This window comes from Bos grunniens, chromosome 2 (assembly GCF_055505025.1).
Source record: "Bos grunniens cultivar Pamir isolate PY7600 chromosome 2, Bosgru_T2T1.0, whole genome shotgun sequence".
Lineage (NCBI taxonomy): Eukaryota > Metazoa > Chordata > Mammalia > Artiodactyla > Bovidae > Bos > Bos grunniens.
In genome coordinates, this window is record NC_141166.1 from 130,041,322 (window position 1) to 130,061,157 (window position 19,836).

General features: G+C 38.0%; 1 protein-coding gene across 2 annotated transcripts in view; it reads left to right on the top strand.

The window, feature by feature from the left end:
• The window catches only part of WDR75 (WD repeat domain 75), a 42,032-nt gene extending 24,587 nt beyond the window's left edge, over positions 1-17,445 (top strand). For both annotated transcript variants that reach the window (XM_086361702.1, XM_086361710.1), the window contains exons 9-21: positions 3,053-3,211; positions 4,089-4,148; positions 4,236-4,351; positions 5,518-5,693; positions 6,841-6,998; positions 7,460-7,640; positions 8,739-8,833; positions 9,987-10,082; positions 10,678-10,847; positions 11,345-11,404; positions 15,332-15,481; positions 15,832-15,923; positions 16,202-17,445. In XM_086361702.1, the coding sequence (XP_086217828.1) occupies positions 3,053-3,211; positions 4,089-4,148; positions 4,236-4,351; positions 5,518-5,693; positions 6,841-6,998; positions 7,460-7,640; positions 8,739-8,833; positions 9,987-10,082; positions 10,678-10,847; positions 11,345-11,404; positions 15,332-15,481; positions 15,832-15,923; positions 16,202-16,406 (1,718 nt within the window). In that variant the 3' untranslated portion in view covers positions 16,407-17,445. The remainder of the gene's footprint in view (positions 1-3,052; positions 3,212-4,088; positions 4,149-4,235; positions 4,352-5,517; positions 5,694-6,840; positions 6,999-7,459; positions 7,641-8,738; positions 8,834-9,986; positions 10,083-10,677; positions 10,848-11,344; positions 11,405-15,331; positions 15,482-15,831; positions 15,924-16,201) is intronic.
• The last annotated feature ends 2,391 nt before the right edge of the window (positions 17,446-19,836 follow it).

A 19,836-nucleotide genomic window follows, 5' to 3' on the forward strand; every position in this document is an offset into this window, starting at 1 on the left:
AAAAGGAGAAGGAAGAGGGTGTTAACCCTGTGGATGGAAGACATAGGCCACCTTTTCTTTAACGCCCCCCCCCCACCCCAGCCCCCTGAGTACAAAGGAGGGTGTTTGTGGCGTTTTGTATGTATGCATCTGTAATGTTTCAGGCTGTGTCTGTATTGTTTCCTGACCCAGGGCGGTTTCTTTAGCCCTTCCTACTCAGTTTGTTTTTCTCTGCTGTGACCCCTGCTCAAATCAGGACCAAGATCAACTGATAAATATTGTCATTGTGACTTTTCTCTTTTGTTGTCCTTACCCATCTTGCCCACTGCCTGTCAAGCTAGTTATTAGTCATAGCTTTCTTGATAGCCTTACTTATCCTTAAGCCCTGGAACATTCAGGATCGGCCTTTTCAGGTTGGGTTTAGGGAAGAAGGCATAGTTAGATTAGTTGGCACTCAAAGAAAGAAAAAACGAATACCAAGTGCCTCTACTGTGAACCAGGGCTTTCTTACAGGAGGTACTGCAGATCATCTTGGCTAATAGAGCTGAATTCTTGATGTCATTTTTTTAAATCACATGAATGTTTGTAAATAAGAAGTAATATAGTACATGGTTGTCAGTGAAATGTTAGAATTGACCCTGAATATGTATGAGAGTTAACTGAAGAAAGAAATTAGTTGTCTGTGCAAACAGTTTTTAGAACTGTTTATAAGTTAGGTTAAATATTAACTGTATAAACTGTTTTGGCTCCACTTTGAACCCAGTCATGCTGTCTGTGAGCATCTAAGTTTTATTGTTTTTTAAATTATGAAAATAACACATTTACAGGAGACCTGGAAAATACAAAACAAAGTTACATGTAGTTTCACCATGTATATTACAATTGTCTGTTTTAAGTCGATAAATTAAGATTTTTAGTTAGAGTTTCAATATCAAACTCTCAGAAATTATTAGAATGAATGTACAGAGGAGTACAAGAATATAGAAGACCTGAAAAGCACTATGAACCAATTTGACATAATTAAGATTAATACAATTTTCACACAACAGTAGGATACAAGTTTTATTCAAGTTCCCATAGACTATAAACTAGGAGATATATCCAGACATAAGACCAGGTGCAGAAATTTTGTAGTCATAAAGTATTGATATTATACAGTCTGTTCTCTTTTTACTGTGGAATTATGTTAGAGATCAATATCAAAATATATTTGAAAATAACCCACATGTTTTCTTCAAGTGCAGTGTGACCTTTACCAAGAGATCTTTGACTTAGCCATTGAAAGACTCAATAAAGTTAGAGGACTGAAAAAACACAGAGGGTGATTGCAGAGAATCTTTTAAATGAGAAATGAATAGCAAAGCTCCTTTAAAAATCCCATATATTTGGAAATTAAATGTCCACTTTTGAATGAGAGGTACATCCAAGATGCCATAACAAGGAAAATTACAAAATATTTTTAATAGAATAAAAGTGAAAAGAGAATTCAGCAGAATTTTTTGCATGCAGCTGATACTGCTCAGTGCAATTAAATACAATGTAGAGTCTTGAATAACCCACTCCAGTGTTCTTGCCTGGAGAATCCCAGGGACGGGGGAGCCTGGTGGGCTGCCGTCTATGGGGTTGCAGAGTCAGACATGACTGAAGCGACTTAGCAGCAGCAGCACCAGCAGCAGAGTCTTGAATAAGGTATGAAAACAAATAATGGACACTAACATAAAATTCTGTGAGATGTGAACAAAATCTGTACTTCAGTTAATAATGCTGAATCACGTTAATTTTTTTTTTTTTTTTAATTTTTACAATGTTGTGTTGGTTTCTGCCGTACAACAATGCAAATCAGGTATAATTACTCATACATCCCTGCCTTCCCTAGCCTCCTCCCCTGCCCCTATCCGATCCCTCCAGGCCATCACAGAGCACCACACTGGGCTCCCTGTGCTGCACGTAGCTTCTCACCAGCTGTCCACCTCACACCCGAGAGTGCACACGTGTTGATGCTACTTTCTCCATTCATCCCTCTCTCTCCCTCCCCCACTGTCCACAAACCCATTCTGTGTCTACATCTGCATCTCCTTTCCTTCCCTGCAAGTAAGCTCATCAGTATCACTTTTTCTAGATTCCATATATATGTGTTAATATACTGTATTTGTTTTTCTCTTTCTGACTTACTTAACTATAACAGATTCTAGGTTCATCCACCTTGTTAGCATCTAATTTGTTACTTCATTCTGATCTTTAAGCCTTTTTTATTTCAGTGCTCTAGGACCTCAGGTTAATGTTGAATAAAAGTGGTATGGTGTTCCCAACACAGGGGGAAGGTTTTCAGTGTTTCACCACTAAATTACCTGTAGATTTTCTATGGGTGTTTTGGTGAAATTTTAAAGGTCTCACTACTTGGTTACTGAGTTTTTATTATGGGTCTAGAATAATATCATTTACGTTCTCTGCATCTATAGTAAAATACTGATGATTTATTTTTCCTTTATCTCTAAGTAGAATCATTACATTGGCTTATTTTTCAGATGTTAAAATAACCTCACATTGCTGCAGTGCACTTTACCCTGCACTGATGTCCTGTCTTTTTAGTGTATCGTTGGATTCAGCTTGCTGTTTTCATGTGGTGGTTTTTGCCTGTTAAGAAATTGGCTTGCACTTTTCTTAGAGTGTACTAGTTTTGGTGCTGAAGTATGCTGGTCTTCAAAACAAATTGGGAATTGTTCTTTCTTTTTTGTTACCTGGAAGAGAGTAAAACTGGTTTATTTCTTCCTTAAATGTTTGGAAAAGTTCACTAGTGAAGCCATTTGGGCCTGGAGGATGTTTGTGTTACCCAGATTTTCTAGTTATTGGCAGAATTGGTCAGCAATGAAGTAATGACATAACCAGAAAGAAAAAAAAATCCATGAATCAGTGATCTTTAAATCTTTTGTCTTCCAAGTTTATTAAAAGATATAAAGACACTTGTTTGCACGTTTTTTTAAATAGTTTTTCTCTAACATAGGAAAAATCACAACACTGATTATATCTTCATATTTTTTCTCTGTCTTTCTCATTTCTTTGGGTGGATGAGAAGGCAGCAGTCTGCTGAGCGGTGGCCGTGAGTCTGTCCTCGTAGAGTGGCGTGAGGCGGCAGAGAAGAATAAGGAGTTCCTCCCCCGCTTAGGAGCTACCATTGAACATATCTCAGTGTCACCAGCCGGGGATTTGTTCTGTACTTCACATTCCGATAACAGTAGGTCTGAATTTGTTGTCGTGAGGAAATATGATTTTGTGTAATGTCATAAATTAGCCAGCGTCTGTAGGGAATGGAAAATCGCAAACTAAGAGTAGCATAGGATTTAACCAGCCTTTTTTTCTCTTCCATTTCTCATCTTTTCTCCATCCTTTTCTTGCCCTTAGATGCCACCAGAATCCTACATTTCCAGAGTTGTTTTTATGAGAGTATATGGCTAAGTGTATTTAGTTATTGTTATGCCACTTACATTTAAAGATCTTTTTCATGTAGGATGATTGGGGGAATAAAAGAAGGGTTTTGAAATGGGCGTTTGTGTTTTTACAATATAATGGCATTTTTGTAAGAATGCTAAGAGATTTTCCTTTGGTATAACCATTATCTCAGTGTGAGAGCTATTATCTCAGTGTGGGATTTTGACAGAAATGGAGGCAGTCTTGTGATTCCTCCAACACATTTAGTCATCCTGTTATAACTCAGCTGAGATGTGAATCCCATAGCCCACTGCCTGGTTTCCCCTCAACAGAGAGCATGGCCAACCAACCCATTAATGCAGTGATTCATTTCAAAGTAAACTGTAACCATCTCTTTTGGGGCAAATAAGTTTCTGAGTTAACATTTTCAGTGTAGTCATCATCACAGCAGAAAACTTAGAGGTTCCAACAGGGACTGAAAGGTGGGATGAAAAGCCCTCATCACACCCCTGATTTTTCTGTTAAATAACAAAGTAGTCCTAACTCTCCAGTCACACCCCAAGAACATAACTCACTTGTCTTCTGTATTCTGGTATATATCAGAAAAATATAAATTCACCTTTTTTTTTTTTTTTGCCTTGAAATTTGACTCATTTATGTTTAACTGTTTTTTTTACCCACAGAGATAACAATCATTCACCGAAACCTTGAGGCGTCTGCAGTAATTCAAGGCCTGGTGAAAGGTACTGCAGACCTTTGGCTGTGGAATGGTGTACATTTTTTAGAGTGAATATTTTTCTGATTTCAGCTACTATTCACTTCTTTTGCAGACAGAAGTATCTTTACTGGTTTGATGATTGACCCAAGAACTAAAGCTTTGGTTTTGAACGGGAAACCTGGCCACCTGCAGTTTTATTCTCTCCAAAGTGATAAACAGTTATACAATGTAAGATTTTGATGCATTAACTAATCTTAAAACTAGTGGAAGTTTTATAGCACCCACTGGGGTCAGGTAGCTTTTATGGCTTCTCAAGATGTTGTGCCTGTGTTATTCAAACATTGTATTATCAGTTGTTTGCAGCCACAGTTGCAGATGAAGTCTGCCTGTAAAAGCCAGTCAGCGCTGTTGTGTAGGCTCTTACTTTATTGTTTCAGACAACACTAATTAACTGTTACACACATCTCTACCTTTGAGTCACAAGGATGGGATATGAGAATATGTGGATTGACAGCACAGACACGTCTGTGTTTTGTGGCAAAACAGTGTCATATGTGCATACTGAAGATAAAATTTTCAGTGTAGATTAAAGAGGAACACTTTCTGTAATCCTAATAAATGCAGTCTAGACTTTGCACTTCTTCTTTTGTGCCCCACAGTACCCTTTATTGGAGAAGGAAATGGCAACCCACTCCAGTGTTCTTGCCTGGAGAATCCCAGGGATGCGGGAGCCTGGTGGGCTGCCGTCTGTGGGGTCACACAGAGTCGGACACGACTGAAGCAACTTAGTACCCTTTATAGATTTCTATTACAGCCTCTCTAACACTTTGTCTCTTTCCCTCCAACACCTTTTAACCTCTCAAAGAAAGAGAATGTACTAATCTTTGTACATTCTAATACAATGCCTGGAAATAGTAGACACTGAATACATTTTTAGATGTAGATGAGGAAATAAAGGAAACAATTATAAATGCTCGTCTGTTTACAGTATTGTTCTTTTTTCACTCCTTAAAAATTGTAGGTTTTATTTTTGCTCTCTCTGTTTCTAGTGATGTGAAATCTAGTCTTGAGATTTTATATAAAACTATTTGAAACAAAAGAAAAACATTACTGTAATCTAAGATTTTGTTTTAAGATCTATAAATGGAGCATAATCATTACTAAAATTCAAGATTGTTGAAAAATTATCACCACTGAATTTATGTTATATAATATGCTTCATTTTTTAATGGCAGTTTTGATCACCATAAATGGTTAGTTCATTTTTGTCTAAAAGCCTGTTACTCTAGATTCCAGAAGATATTTATGATGTGGTTATTTATTATTCCTTGAATGCTTTAACATTTACATATTTACATTAATAAAAATTTTGGATTTTTTTTTTAACCCATCAGTTAGATATTATACAGCAGGAATATATCAATGATTCTGGTCTGATCCAAATTGAGCTAACAAAGGCTGCATTTGGCTGCTATGGTAATTGGCTTGCAACGGTGGAACAACGTCAAGAAAAGGAAACTGAGCTTGAATTGCAAATGAAACTATGGATGTATAATAAGAAAACACAAGGGTAAGATTACCTATATAGCTGTTTAATTTCAGAGCAGAAAATTATTTGACTTTCTAGCTTGTGGTTTCAATTATTGGTCTTTTTGATACATTTATATTAAGAGAAATGAAGGAAGTGTTACTCCTCTAATAAAGCCTTTAAGCTTTCTGCTCCGAGAAAGCAGTGGTGTCCTCCAAGTTATGAGTCACTTCATTGCATAAATGAGGAAACGTGGAGAAGTGGCACCCCCAAGGACACACCTAATTGCAGGCAGATCCAGGATTAGAATGCAGCTGTCTTTGTTCCTTGGCTCTTTCATTGATGTTATACTACCTTCTTTGGGAAAAATGACAGTAGCAGGTGGTGGAAGTGTGGTGTGGTGCAGTTTTGACTAGATAAGGAGCCCACTAGTTTCTCATAGTATGGCTGTAATAGCTATTTATCAAGCAAGTCCTTGCTTGTCAAGACCTAGGCTTAGTTCTCTGTGCCAGTTATCTTGTGAATCTTCACAAGATAAGCCTGTTGTTGCATTTTACAGGTGAGGAAACAGTCCCTCCATACCACTCTCATAACCTGGACTTTTAAAAAATCTGTCAGCCAGACAGGACCACTGCCCTGATATTCTAGAAAACAGGGCTAGCATGAGTTCCTTTCATTCACACCAGTGTTCTGTCGAGGCAGAACAAACTTTAGGAGGTAGTTTGGGTGACTTATTAGATACTGACCAGGGCAGTATGAAATAGGTAGTGTTTCTGTACCTTCATGCCACAAGGAGGGGCTTTATAGCCATTTCCTTTTTTGCTTTTTTTTTCAAAATAGGTATATGTGTTCTGCAGTTTTCCTGTACTTTAGTGTAGTAGCCTTTCAAGTGTCATGTTTGGACAGACCCCTATTTTATACTCACTGTGTACCAGTAAGTTGACACTACGTAATCGTCTGTGTTAATGTAAGTTACACGAGGCCAGAGGTAATGTGCCGGAACTCTCTGCGTCTTTTGTCTGTTAGTGACAGAGCACTCAATTGCTGCTCCTTATGGGTAGTAATATATAAGTTGCCTAATCTTAATGATTCTGTTGGAAAATGTACAACTTGTAAGGAATTCTTAATATTCAGTGATAGTATCTCATATTGTCCTGGTATAAAAATAAATTGGTTTCCTTCCTACTAGGTTTGTTCTTAATACAAAGGTTAACATGCCACATGAGGACCACATCACAGCTCTCTGTTTCTGTAATGCAGAAAAATCTGAAAGCTCCACGTTGGTTACAGCAAGTAAAGATGGCCACTTCAAAGTGTGGATATTAACAGATGATTCTGATATATACAGTAAGTTGCTTAAATATAGTATATGCATATGTAGTGTACAAGTTTAAGAATTGGTATGTTTAACTCAAGAAAATTATATCCATTCTGGGAGGATTTTTTCAACTATAATTCTGTAGACCACTGCCTACTTTCAAATGATTTGGGAAATAACATTTTTACATTCCTTCTTTCCCAAATCTTTACTTATTTTATGACATTCTTGATTCTAATTACTCCATTTTATGAGGAAAGAGTTTTAAAAAAAAGTTACTCCTTTTGCAATTACTCCCTTTACTGTTGCACTAGAGGGAAGGCCAAGGTCTCTTGGAAGGGATACAAATTTCATATCAGTCAATGATTTGTAACTAAATTTGGGGGAGGAAAGTTTTTTGTTGCTTCCTTGTTTTTTAATCTGTGTGTCTAATAAATTCCCTAAAATATTATCTAGCATTATACTATTTCTATGCTCTACATTTCCACAGAAAAGGCTGTTGGCTGGACCTGTGACTTTGTGGGTAGTTATCATAAATACCAAGCAACTAACTGTTGTTTCTCTGAAGATGGCTCGTTACTAGCAGTTAGTTTTGAAGAAATAGTTACAATATGGGATTCAGAGACTTGGGAACTTAAATGTACATTTTGTCAACGAGCTGGGAAAATAAGGTAGGTAAATAATTGGGAGAGTGTAAACTGCTGGATTTTTTTTTTAATTCAACAAGTCTTTCTACATAAACTTTAATAATAATTTATGCCTTCTCCAAAGGTATCCGGTGTGTCAGTGGTGCCAGCAGCTCAGCAAAATACTGGGAAGCTAAGAAATGCTGTGTTTGTAAACCGTGTGCATTAGTTTTCTCGGTTGTACTACACAACAGTAGATGCCATGCATAAGCTCAGTAGATCCAGACAATGTTTACTTTCTCTGCATCTTCAAAAAAGCAATGTTATGCTCAAACTTCATTATTTTTAATAATGGCAAGGGAATTAACAATAATATCTTCCATTTTATTTCAGGTCACTTGAGCATTTGAGGACAGAATGGCTAATTGTTTCTAATTTCTAACATATCTAATTCTGAATTTACTTTATAAAACTTCACAATTCATATTGCAAATCTGCCTCTTGAGGCAAAAAAAAAGCATAAAAGGTTTTAAGTAACTTAGTATGTTTCACATACACATCCTCTATATGTGCCAATTACTGTACTGTACAGCATATTAGAAAAGAATTGGTCGTCAAATCTGTTTTCCCAAAGACACAAAGTAACTGAATAAACCTTTCCTTTTGTGCTCCTTACCCCCTTTTTCTGCAGGATAATACACGTGAATAAAAACACGTGAATATACACATGAATAAAAACACGTGTGTATCTAAAAGTCGGCCTTGCACAAAACTAGTACTGTGCGGGAAGTCTGCAGTCCCTTGCAGCTAAGGGTGATAAACTGACTGTTGTTGACTTCCCTGTTTTAATCTAGGGCGGGAAGTCTGCAGGCTTCTGTAACTGAGTGTGATAAAACTAACTTGTTACCTTCCTTGTTTTAATCTAGGGCGAGAAGTCTGCAGTCCTCTGCAACTGAGTGTGGTAGAACTAACGTGTTAACCTTCCTTGTTTTAATATAAAGCAAGAAGTCAGCAGGCCTTTGTAACTGAGTATGGCAGAACTAACTTGTTACCCTCCTTGTTTTAATTTAGGGCGGAAAGTCTGCAGTCCTTTGTACCTGAGTGTGGTAGAACTAAATTGTTAACTTCCTTGTTTTAATCTAGGCACCTTTGCTTTGGGAGATTGACTTGTTCCAAGTATCTTCTTGGTGTCACTGAAAATGGCATTCTGTGCTGTTGGAATCTGCTCAGTTGTGCATGTAAGATATTTTTTGCTATAAAGTAGTATCAGAGCACATAGGAAAATTTGGAGTGCTATGCCTGTAATAATAGACTTTGATTACAGTTGACTCTTGAGTGATGCAGGAGTTAGGGTCATTGACCCTCTGCACAATCAAAAATTCACGTATAACTTAGAGACAACCTTCTGTGGATTTAACCAGCCTTGGGTTGAACAGTGCTGTCACATTTGCTGTTTTAAAAGTCTCTATGTATGTGTACCCGCTCAGTTCAAATTCGTGTTATTCAAGGGTCAGCTGTATTTATAAAGGGCTTCCCGGTAGCACTAGTGGTAAAGAATCTACCTGCCAACGCAGGAGATGCAAGAGACTCAGCCTTGTTCTCTGGAAGAAGGTTTATTCCCTGAAGTAGGAAATGGGACCCTACTGTGGTACTCCTGCCTGGAAAGGTCCATGGACAGAGGACCCTGGCAGGTTTACAGTCTGTGGGGCCACAGAGAGTGGGCACAACTGAGAGCACACACGTGCAGACGGGCTCAGTTCAGATCCGTGTTATTCAGGGTCAGCGGTGTTTATAAATTGCCCAATTTTCAACAAATCAACTTCCATTGTCCTTGCTGTTTTCCCCAGTCTTCAGTGTGTACAACTCTGCCGCCCTCCGTATTCTCCATCCTCATAACAATTTGTGGAAAGTTTCTCTAATTCATAATGCATATTAACCTGCAGTGCCCCTGTCAGCATTAAATTTGAATGGAGCCTATTAACAGTCCTCCTAACAAACATGGACTCTGTGGCATTTTACTTTTTCAAGTATGTTTGGAACACATGGTGGTTGCTTAGTAATGAATGTTTATAGCTTTTTTAATATTCTCTATGACAATTCTGGTTAACATTGCCCACATTTAGCAGTAATGGAAAAACATGAGACCATAGTTGCATTGAAATAATAACCATTTCATTGCATGTGGAAGAAATACTGTTTTTTTGCTTCCTGCCCCTCATCTTAATGTAGATTTCCACAGATAATTTCAGTATGTTGACTGTGTGTTATCTGGAAGCATAAAATCCCTCTTCCTAAGAATAAGAAAATTGATTGTCCCAATAAATATTGAGTACCTACTTTAAGAAGATTTTGGTAAATCTCTTCTTAAAAGTGAATCCCTTTTTCCCCCAGTGGAATGGAGTACGAAATTAAATGTGAGAGTTATGGAACCTGATCCCAATTCAGAGAATATTGCTGCCATTGCTCAGTCTTCTGTTGGTTCAGACTGTAAGTACACACATTTCTTTGACAAAAGAAATCTGTTCCGTAAATTTTCTTTTTAACATCTTTAATGTAATTTGAGTTAAACTTAACTTTGGATCAGAAGCCACTTGCCTGACCACTGCTCTTTCTTGAGTTCCAGCTTGAGGACGTCCCTCATTTTTCAGCATGTCATCCATCTCCTACTCAGTCTTCAAAATCCAAGAGAGATTTCACCTCCTTAAAGGATTTTGAAACCACCCCCCAACCCCCAAGGAGCTTTAATCATTCCTTCTCTGTGATCTTAAAGCTCCACAGATGTCTGTTCTAGAGCTTAAGACAAAAAGTACTTCTGTAGTGTTTTGGTGTCTGTTTTCTGCAGTTGGCCCTGCTCTCAGAAATAGGAATTTTTCTTTCTCTTTTCCATCTTCAAAGCCCTCATTCCTAACCTGCTTGACACATAGTAGGCATCACAGATACTTACTGAATCAAAGCCTAAAATAATCATGACCTGGGCCATTTATTCAATGGGGTAAGTCCCAGGGTGAGTGTGGGCCTCCAATCTGAGGCTAGAACTAACGTTTGCCAGCAAAATGTTATTGTCTGTTTTTTTTTCCTCTAGTGTTTGTATTTAAACCTAGCGAGCCAAGGCCATTGTATATTCAAAAGAATATCTGCAGAGAGGAAGTCTTGTGGGGAGTGTTTGTTCCCCGAGATGTCCCTGAATCGTTCACCTCAGAAGCTTACCAGTGGCTGAACAGATCCCAGTTTTACTTCCTAACAAAATCACAGGTAACCATCCACCTCAGAAAAGGCGGTCATTTAGTATGTGTGAAATAGTATTGTTAAGGATTACCCCTTCTCTCCCTACCCACCTCAACCCACTGCCAAATCATCTATCTAGTATGCTCAGTACAGTCATATTATTGGTGGGAGTATATTAGCCCCCACCTTAAAGGCTCTTTCTTGTATTCATTCATTCCATGACAGTAAAAAAGATATGATCTAAAAGATAATTAGAGTATTTTGAATTGTATTTGTTAGAATGGCCTTTTTTTAACTTTTTTATTTGATTTACCATAAAGAAATCAGTGGCTTAAATTAGATCTATCAATTGACTTTTTATATATATATGTATATCTCTTTCAGAACGATCTTACAACTGTCACAGCAGTTACTAAATACATTTTCTGTGAGCATATATATATAAGCATGAAAAGTTGACATCATTTTCTAACTGTAATATCTACAGTTTATATTTTGCATCATTAATTGACCTCTCTTTTCAGAGTTTATTGACATTCAGTACACAGTGTCCAGAAGAGAAACTCACACCCACAAGCAAACAGGTACGTTCTGGTCACTTGTAGCTCAGATCATGCACATTGCCTCCCTGCAAAGATAAGTTTATCTTTCAAAACTCAGCTATGACAAAAATGTTTTACCTGCCCTGAAGTGGAGTTTTAAATTATATACTTAGAAACTTCTTGCTTCATTTGGTGTCATAGTGGTCTTTGAAAATGTAGTTTTAATTTGTAATATCAGTAATGTATGCTTATGATCCAAAGAATCAAATAGTTTTATGAGACGTTTGTGAGAAAACTTGAACTTCACCACCAAGTGAGATTACCCACATAGATACCCACTCGCAACTTTTTAGTTGAAGTTTTTATTTACCTCTGTGTCTCTAAGAAACATGTTTATATTGCTAATTCTGGATTTTTCACATCTAGGCATTAGACTTGGTATTTTCTAATTCTGATCTATTGAAGTTGAAATTTCTTTCACATCCCTCCCCCCAAATACACAACATACGCCCACATACATTCTGTCCCTAATCTTTGCAGTGTAGATAAATTTATCTTAGATCGCTGTTCATCCTTAAAAATGTTAACACCATTGGTAACTGAGCCATGCAGTAACAAACAGGTTGTTTTTCCTTTTATGACCAGCTTCTTTTATCTGGAGTTAATGATTGCTTATCTTTTCATTTGCTCAGTTTCCTGTTCTCATCTAGTGAAAGTGAGAGTGTCAGTCGCTCAGTCATGTCCAGTTCTTTGTGACCCCATGTACCGTAGCCCGCCAGGCTCCTCCATCCATGGAGGAGGCAAGAATACTGGAGTGGGCAGCCATTCCCTCCTCCAGGGGTCTTCCCGACCCAGGGATCGAGCCTGGGCCTCCTGCACTGGGGGCACCTAGTTCCCCCAGTGTGTGCGTCCTCTCATGGTCTTCATATTAGGTATGCTGGGCTTGAAGAAGTGTTTTCAAGAGCCTCTGACCTGCTTTACTCTGAACTGATTGCCCGTTTATAAACCTAACACCTGCTGCACAGTGGTCATCTTAGAATCTGCATTTGCTGCCATTCTGGGGGTTCAGTCACCTCTCCTGTAATAGATCCTGTGGTTTATCGCTTGCTTTGGTTACTCCTTTGCTTTGGTAAATATCTCCCTGTTGGTGCGTGGGAAGTAAATTTAAGACATTGCAGGTTTGGACTTGTTTTTATTCTCTCTCATTTGATTGGTTGGTTACGTAGAATTCTAGGTTGAAAATCATTTTGTCTCAGAACTTTGAAGATACTGTTATACTTTATATGTAACCTGACTTAGTTTTCTCTGAAAATTCATTGAATTCATTTAGCATTTTTTTTGTTGATCATTACTGTATGCTCTAGACATTTAGGGTATCAGTGAATGGAAGGGTCAAGTCTCTATAAATTTGTAGTGTTACAGTCTAATAGGAAGGTACAGATAATAAACATTAAAATATATAGTATTTTAGAAAGTAATTCTTTTTTTCCCGTTTTTTATAGTATGAGAGATTTCTTATTTTTCATCTGATCTTTTCTGTATATGTTTGGGGTTTTTTGTTTTGTTTTTGTTTTTTTTGGTCTCTCTTGTATGGTTTATTTTCATTAGGTTTTTTCTTTTCAATCTGTTTTGGAGATTTTCATCAGAGTCTGATGATTCTTGGATGTCTGCTTTTAATTAAAAGTGAGCAAGGTCACCTTTGAAAGTTTGCCTGGATGGAACTTGACCTCTGGTCTCCACTAGCTGACTGAGCTATTAGGAGAAAATCTCTGAAGTCATTACTTTTAAACTTTTTCTCTTAGACTGGTCATTATCACCCAGATAAACTTCTTCCAAATTCCTGCCTGAAAGGCGTCACCTGACTGCCAGCACTGCAGGAAGCAGCCTCTATGGACCACAGCTGCCTTCAGCTGCGCGGCCACCCTCACCCTCCACACACCAAGCTGTCTAGTCTAAAGACACACTTGGTTTTGCCAGCCTTCTGCTGAGGCTGAGGAGATCTGGAAATCCGAGAGCTCTAGAGATAGACTGTAACCAGGCTAACAGGTTTTCTTCTTTTTTTTCTTTTAGCCTTTTTCAGAAGCACTATTAGTACCAATTCTTGAGCATTGTGAGATTCTACAGCATACATTTGGAGAAGGAAATGGCACCCCACTCCAGTGTTCTTGCCTGGAGAATCCCATGGACAGAGGAGCCTGGCAGGCTACAGTCCATGGGGTCACAAGAGTTGGACACAACTTAGTGACTAAACCACCACCACAGCATAAATTGGGGTGCTTCTTAGCGTTGGCCACCACCAGCTTAGAATCCTATTCTCTTGGGTCTACTAGGTCAGTTAGCACCCCTCAGCCTGCTCTCCACTTCCCACATCACCCAGTTTCTTTATTACTGTAGATCTGTGCCCTTTTGAAAACCCCTTGCTGCTGTTTTTGTAGGACTGGGGGTAGAAGTAGTGGTAGGTGTACATATTGTTCTGTCATCTGCCGGGGTCCAGCCCCGGCTGATCCAGGGAGTTCGAAGCGGGGACGGCGTCAGAGAGGATCAGGATACAATAGCTTCAATTAGATATTAGAGATATAAAGAGTAATAGAAGGAGGATAGCTCAGCAGGAAAATTCAGTGGAGAAAAGAGGCTGATAGCTTGGTTTACGCGGGAGACCAATAAAACTTCAAGACAAGAAGCTTGCACCACTTACGTAGGCCGCAGGCGTCCTTCCATTCTCCTGAAGGAGAGGAGACACTGAGGCCTCCCCGGTCAGATCTTAGAAGCCCAGGCATAATTAGTAAGCATGGCGGGTTCCACGCTCCAGATGGAGACTCAGCCAGAGTTTGAGAGAGAGAGAGACATGGGGAGACCAGTATTTCGAGAAACTGATCCCAATTCTTCATTTTCCATGGTCTACTTTTATACACTGAGATGTTATGCAAAAGTCACGTGGGGTCAGCAGTCCTGACTTTTATCAAAGTCAGGTGCTTCATACAAATGTATACAGAGGTCTTAGGGGTGTTACATCATCTTCTAGCCAGGGGGCCTGCTGACAATTTATGACCCTCTCCTTGTGACAGCGGTCAGTCAACCAGGACACTTATTTCTCCAGGGGTGATTATTCTTAAAACAGACGCCACCCAAATAAAGTTACATTCCTGTAGGGTAAGGGTGTAGTGGGTTTTAGTTAAGGAAAGAATTTACTTAGCCTAAGGTCTAACGTGATTAATATCAAAGGTTAATACTTATTTCTTCTATATATTCATTAATGTGTGTAAGGGCAGGGGATGTGGAGACTTAGCAACAAACATTGGCTCAACAAATGAAAAACCCTTCACCAATACAATTTCTAATCAGCCAACTATACTTATACTAATGGTTTTCTAACTTTTCTAAGGAACCTGTTTTTAGAAGGTTTAAAGCATCCCGTGCCTCTCACGGTTGGGAGGCTGTGAGCAATCACATGTGGCCGGACAAGCCTGTCAGGCAGGCTAGAGAACCTTCAGAGGAGTTTGTAGGTTAAAACACTCCTATCACGCCCAGGAATTATTATTAACTGGAGCTCTAAGTTAACTCCTTCTCCGAAAGAGGTGGTGGGGGACAGCCACCCGTAAAGTCAGAGGTGTAGGTGAGCACAAAGTAGTAAAGTAGGCAGGCTCTGGTTATGGGGGTAGATGCTTGAGGATTTCCAGGGGGACTCCTGAGGCTCGATCCCACCTTTGCGTATGTCGAGCCTCCTTCCTCATGACCTTTGCCACGGGTGGAGTGCCTCACACCAGCCCCCAACAGTCATCTTAAGTGTCCACGTTGGCTTTTCTCAGAGTAAATGGACTAGTTTCAGTTGCTTTACTTGTGAAGTGAAAGAATCATACAAGATAACCTACAATTCCTTTCATCCCTGTTATTTTATTACTGTAGTACTTGGATCAGAGGCAGTTCCTCCTTTTTTATTGAAACTATTTCCCTGTTCTTTAACCCTTACAGCTCTTAGCAGAAGAAAGTCTTCCAACAACCCCATTTTATTTCTTATTGGGAAAGCACAGGAAGGAACAACAGAATGACAAGTTAAATGAAGCTTTGGAGAATGAGCTGGTACAGCTGCCCTTAACAGAAAACATACCTGCAATTAGTGAGGTAAGTAATTATTAATTACATAAGTTTATTATAATACTGAAACTAACAGTATAAATTAATTGCTTATACCTATGTGACAGGGGTCAAATGCAGTAAAGGACTTTAACTAAAGTTGGAATTTTTGGATAATCAATCTGTAACAAATAATTTTTGGATAATCATTTGTATATTGTGCAACTTTAATTCTCAAACTAAATGGCATAAAATTTAGGATTTCTGATGAGGTTGGAGGAGGGGTTGTTTGCATAAAAGTAGGAGTTCTTTGGTTTTTCATCAACAGAACCTGGTGTTGATAAAAGCCTTGGCATTTCCTCTTTTTAAATGAAACCCTGTTTCTGTTTTCACTCTAGCTTCTTCGCACTCCAGCCCACGTCCTGCCATCTGCTTCTTTCCTCTGCTCCATGTTTGTAAACTCACTCCTGCTGTCTAAGGAGACTAAGAGGTAAGGCAGTTTATCACATGTGTTCAGATACTCTGTTTTGAGAAACAGGATGATTTGTGATATCATTGATCAGAATATTCTTTCCCTGTGTTTCTCCTTCAGCTTTAATCTGTATTTACAGGGTATAGAATTACTAAGTCAAATAAAAGTGTATTCAGTAACAACAATTTTCATTAATTTTGTTCATATGATTTTTTCCTAAGTATCTTAAATTAGAAAGTTATTGTTTAGAAATATTTTTCAATAGTAATTGCATTTTATTCTGTTATTGTTAAAAGTGCTGAAGAACATCCTGATGATGTCGATATGGTGGAAGAAAAAGAAAGTGATGATTCAGATGAAGAAAATAATTTCACTGAAAAGATCCAGGATACAAATAACACAGATTTGGAAGAAGACATTATATATCAGTTGTCAAAATCAGAAGAAAAAGAACTGAAAAAATTTAGGAAAGTAGACTACAGCTGGATAGCTGCTCTTTGAGCCTTGGAGGATGGGGGAGGGTTCTGCACTTTTTTTTCGCATTTTGATTTGTTTTCATTGTATGTTGATACTCCACAAATCTATTTAAATGTTTTTTCTGTTCTTAAGATGTTAAATATTAACAGGCTTTACTTTTAAATAACTGGTAATATGAAGTTGGGTTTACATCATGTTTTACAGTTGCCATATCACGTATCAGCCCTAAAGGAGAGCTGGAAGTTGAACTTAAATAGCATAAGTCCCCTTATCTGCAATTTGGAGATATAAAAAGTTTTTTAAGGTTTTGTAGATAGTGTTTTAATTTCAGAATTCATTTGGTGGCCAAGTATGACTTGAACTGATGTGAGGTTCTCTACAGTCTTGATTTCATCCCTCTTGTATATTTTTCATAGGGAAATTTAGGGAAATGATTATGGTGGTATTTCACAGACTTCATTGAGAATGTTATATAATACAAGCTGCCTAAAATCTGAAAAATTCTAAATTCACATCATCTGACCCAATACCTTTCTGAGAAGGTGTCTACTATACTTGTACTATACTTGTAAATACGGTTTTCATGACAGCCTTAGAGCCAATAAGAAGAGCTTGTGTTACTCTATCCGTGTTACTGTGTCTACTGAGTCACGTAACAATCACTTAGGAGTTTTCCAATTCAATGATACTCTTCTGTAAAATCTATATTAAAAAGTTAATGCAAAAACAAGTGGACACATCATAAGTGCACATCTCAGGGAATGTTCACAAATTTGCTATAAGTAGCTTTTTTTAATATTTTTATTTTTTTAGATTCTATTTCTACTGTTTTTGGAGTTTACACTTTTATACTGGTACTCATTGAAAGTAACCTTATAAATTTCTATAATATGCTTAAACATCTATATGATTTATAGACTTAGAGAGTGTCTTCTACTGACTGTCTACTATGGTGGTTAAACGTCCTTTCATGTCTCTTTATGGCCACTCCAGTTATTTGGTCGTTTTGTTGGTTTTCATGGATGCTAAACACTGCTGAATAAATTGGTACAAAGCAGAACAATTATGGATCTTTTTTTTCTCTTGTCACACAGTGTCCCTTGCTCAGTTCTTGTCAGATAGGGTTGTGGAAAAATGATGATTACAGACTTGATCCCTGCACTTGTCCTCTTGTAATTTTGTTGAAAGCTCTATTTTGAGGTTTAGTTCAACTTCTTGAGGGTATAGCTTGTGATCTTAAAATTGCCTTTATATTTTCTTAATTTTTTGTCTCACTTAATTCATTAGCTTCATTGAATACATCACTTCTAGTCAGAAGATGCAGAAGATGGCAGAACTGAGGTATCTGGCCAAGGAGCTACTAGGAAAGAACATAGGAAATGAAGTATCCTTGAACATTTTGCTCTTAGCCATTCACTCCCCTAGAGCCTCTGCTCTATTTTCTCTTCTGATCTCTGTTTCAACTGAATGTGGCTTTCAATATTCACGCAAATGTTTATTTTATTTAAAAAAATAGCATTGTAAGTCCTTTTTTATTATTGTGCCTTAACGTATTACATTCTTTTTTCCTTTTTAATTTTTTTTATTGAAGAATAATTTTTACAAAATTTTGCTGTTTTCTGTCAAATCTCAACATAAATCAGCCATAGGTATACATATATCCCCTCCCTTTTGAACCTTCTTCCCATCACCCTCCCATCCCACCCCTCTAGGTTGATACAGAGCCCCTGTTTAAGTTTCCTGAGCCGTACAGCAAATTCCTGTTGGCAGTCTATTTTATATGTGGCAGTGTAAGTTTCCACGTTACTCTTTCCATACATCTCACCCTCTCCTCCCCTCTCCCCATGTCCATAAGTCTATTCTCTATGTCTGTTTCTCCATTGCTGACCTGTAAATAAATTCTTTAGTACCATTTTTCTAGACTCTGTATATATGCATTACAATACTATATCTTCCTTTTTCTGACTCACTTCACTCTGTATAATAAGTTCTAGGTTCATCCACCTCATCAGAACTGACTCAAATGTGTTCCTTTTTATGGCTGAGTAATATTCCATTGTGTATATGTACCATGACTTTTTTACCCATTCATCTGTCATGGGCGTCTGGTTTGCTTCCACGCTCTAGCTATTGTAAATAGTGCTGCAGTGAACAATGGGATACATGTGTCTTTTTCAGTTTTGATTTCCTCAGGGTATATGCCTAGGAGTGGGTCATTTGGCACTTTTATTCCTGTTTTTTTAGGGAATCGCCATACCGTCTTCCATAGTAGCTGTATCAATTTATATTCCCACCAACAGTGCAAGGGCATTCCCTTTTCTCCACACCCTCTCCAGCATTTATTGTTTGTAGACTTTTTGATGATGGCCATTCTGACCAGTGTGAGGTGATACCTCATTGTAGTTTTGATTTGCATTTCTCTAATAATGAGCAATGTTGATCCTCTTTCATGTGTTTGTTAGCCATCTGTATGTCTTCTTTGGAGAAATGTTTGTTTAGAACTTTTTCCCACTTTTTGATTGGGTTGTTTGTTTTTCTGGCATTGAGTTGTATGAGCTGCTTGTATATTTTTAAAATTAATCCTTTGTCAGTTGTTTTGTTTGCTATTATTTTCTCCCATTCTGAGGGTTGTCTTTTCACCTTCTTATTGTTTCCTTTGCTGTGCAAAGGCTTTTAAGTTTAATCAAGTCCCACTTGTTTACTTTTGTTTTTATTTCTGTTACTCTAGGAGGTGGGCCAAAGAGGATCTTGCTTTGATTTATGTCATCAAGTGTTCTGCCTATGTTTGCCTATGTTTTATAGTTTCTGGTCTTATATTTAGGTCTTCAATCCATTTTGAGTTTATCTTTGTGAATGATATTAGGAAGTGTTCTAATTTCGTTATTTTACAAGTGCGTGTGTGCGTGCTAAGCCGCTTCAGTCGTGTCTGACTCTGCGACCTCATGGACTGTAGTCCACCAGGCTCCTCTGTCCATGGGATTCTCCAGGCAAAAATACTGGAGTAGGTTGCCATGCCCTTCTCCAGTCTTTTACATGTAGCTGTCCAGTTTTCCCAGCACCATTTATTGAAGAGGCTGTCTTTGCCCCATTGTATATTCTTGCCTCCTTTGTCAAAAATAAAGAACCCATAGGTGCATGGGTTTATTTCTGGGATTTCTCTCTTGTTCCATTGGTCTGTATTTCTGTTTTGGTCAAAAATAAAGAACCCATAGGTGCATGGGTTTATTTCTGGGATTTCTCTCTTGTTCCATTGGTCTGTATTTCTGTTTTGTGCCAGTACCATACTGTATTGATGACTGTAGCTTTGTAGTGTAATGAGAAGTCAGGAAGGTTGATTCCAGCACCATTCTTCTTTCTCAAGGCTGCCTTGGCTTGGGCTTTTGTGTTTCCATATGAATTGTGAAATTTTTTGTTCTAGTTCTGTGAAAAATGCCATTAGTAATTTGATAGGGGT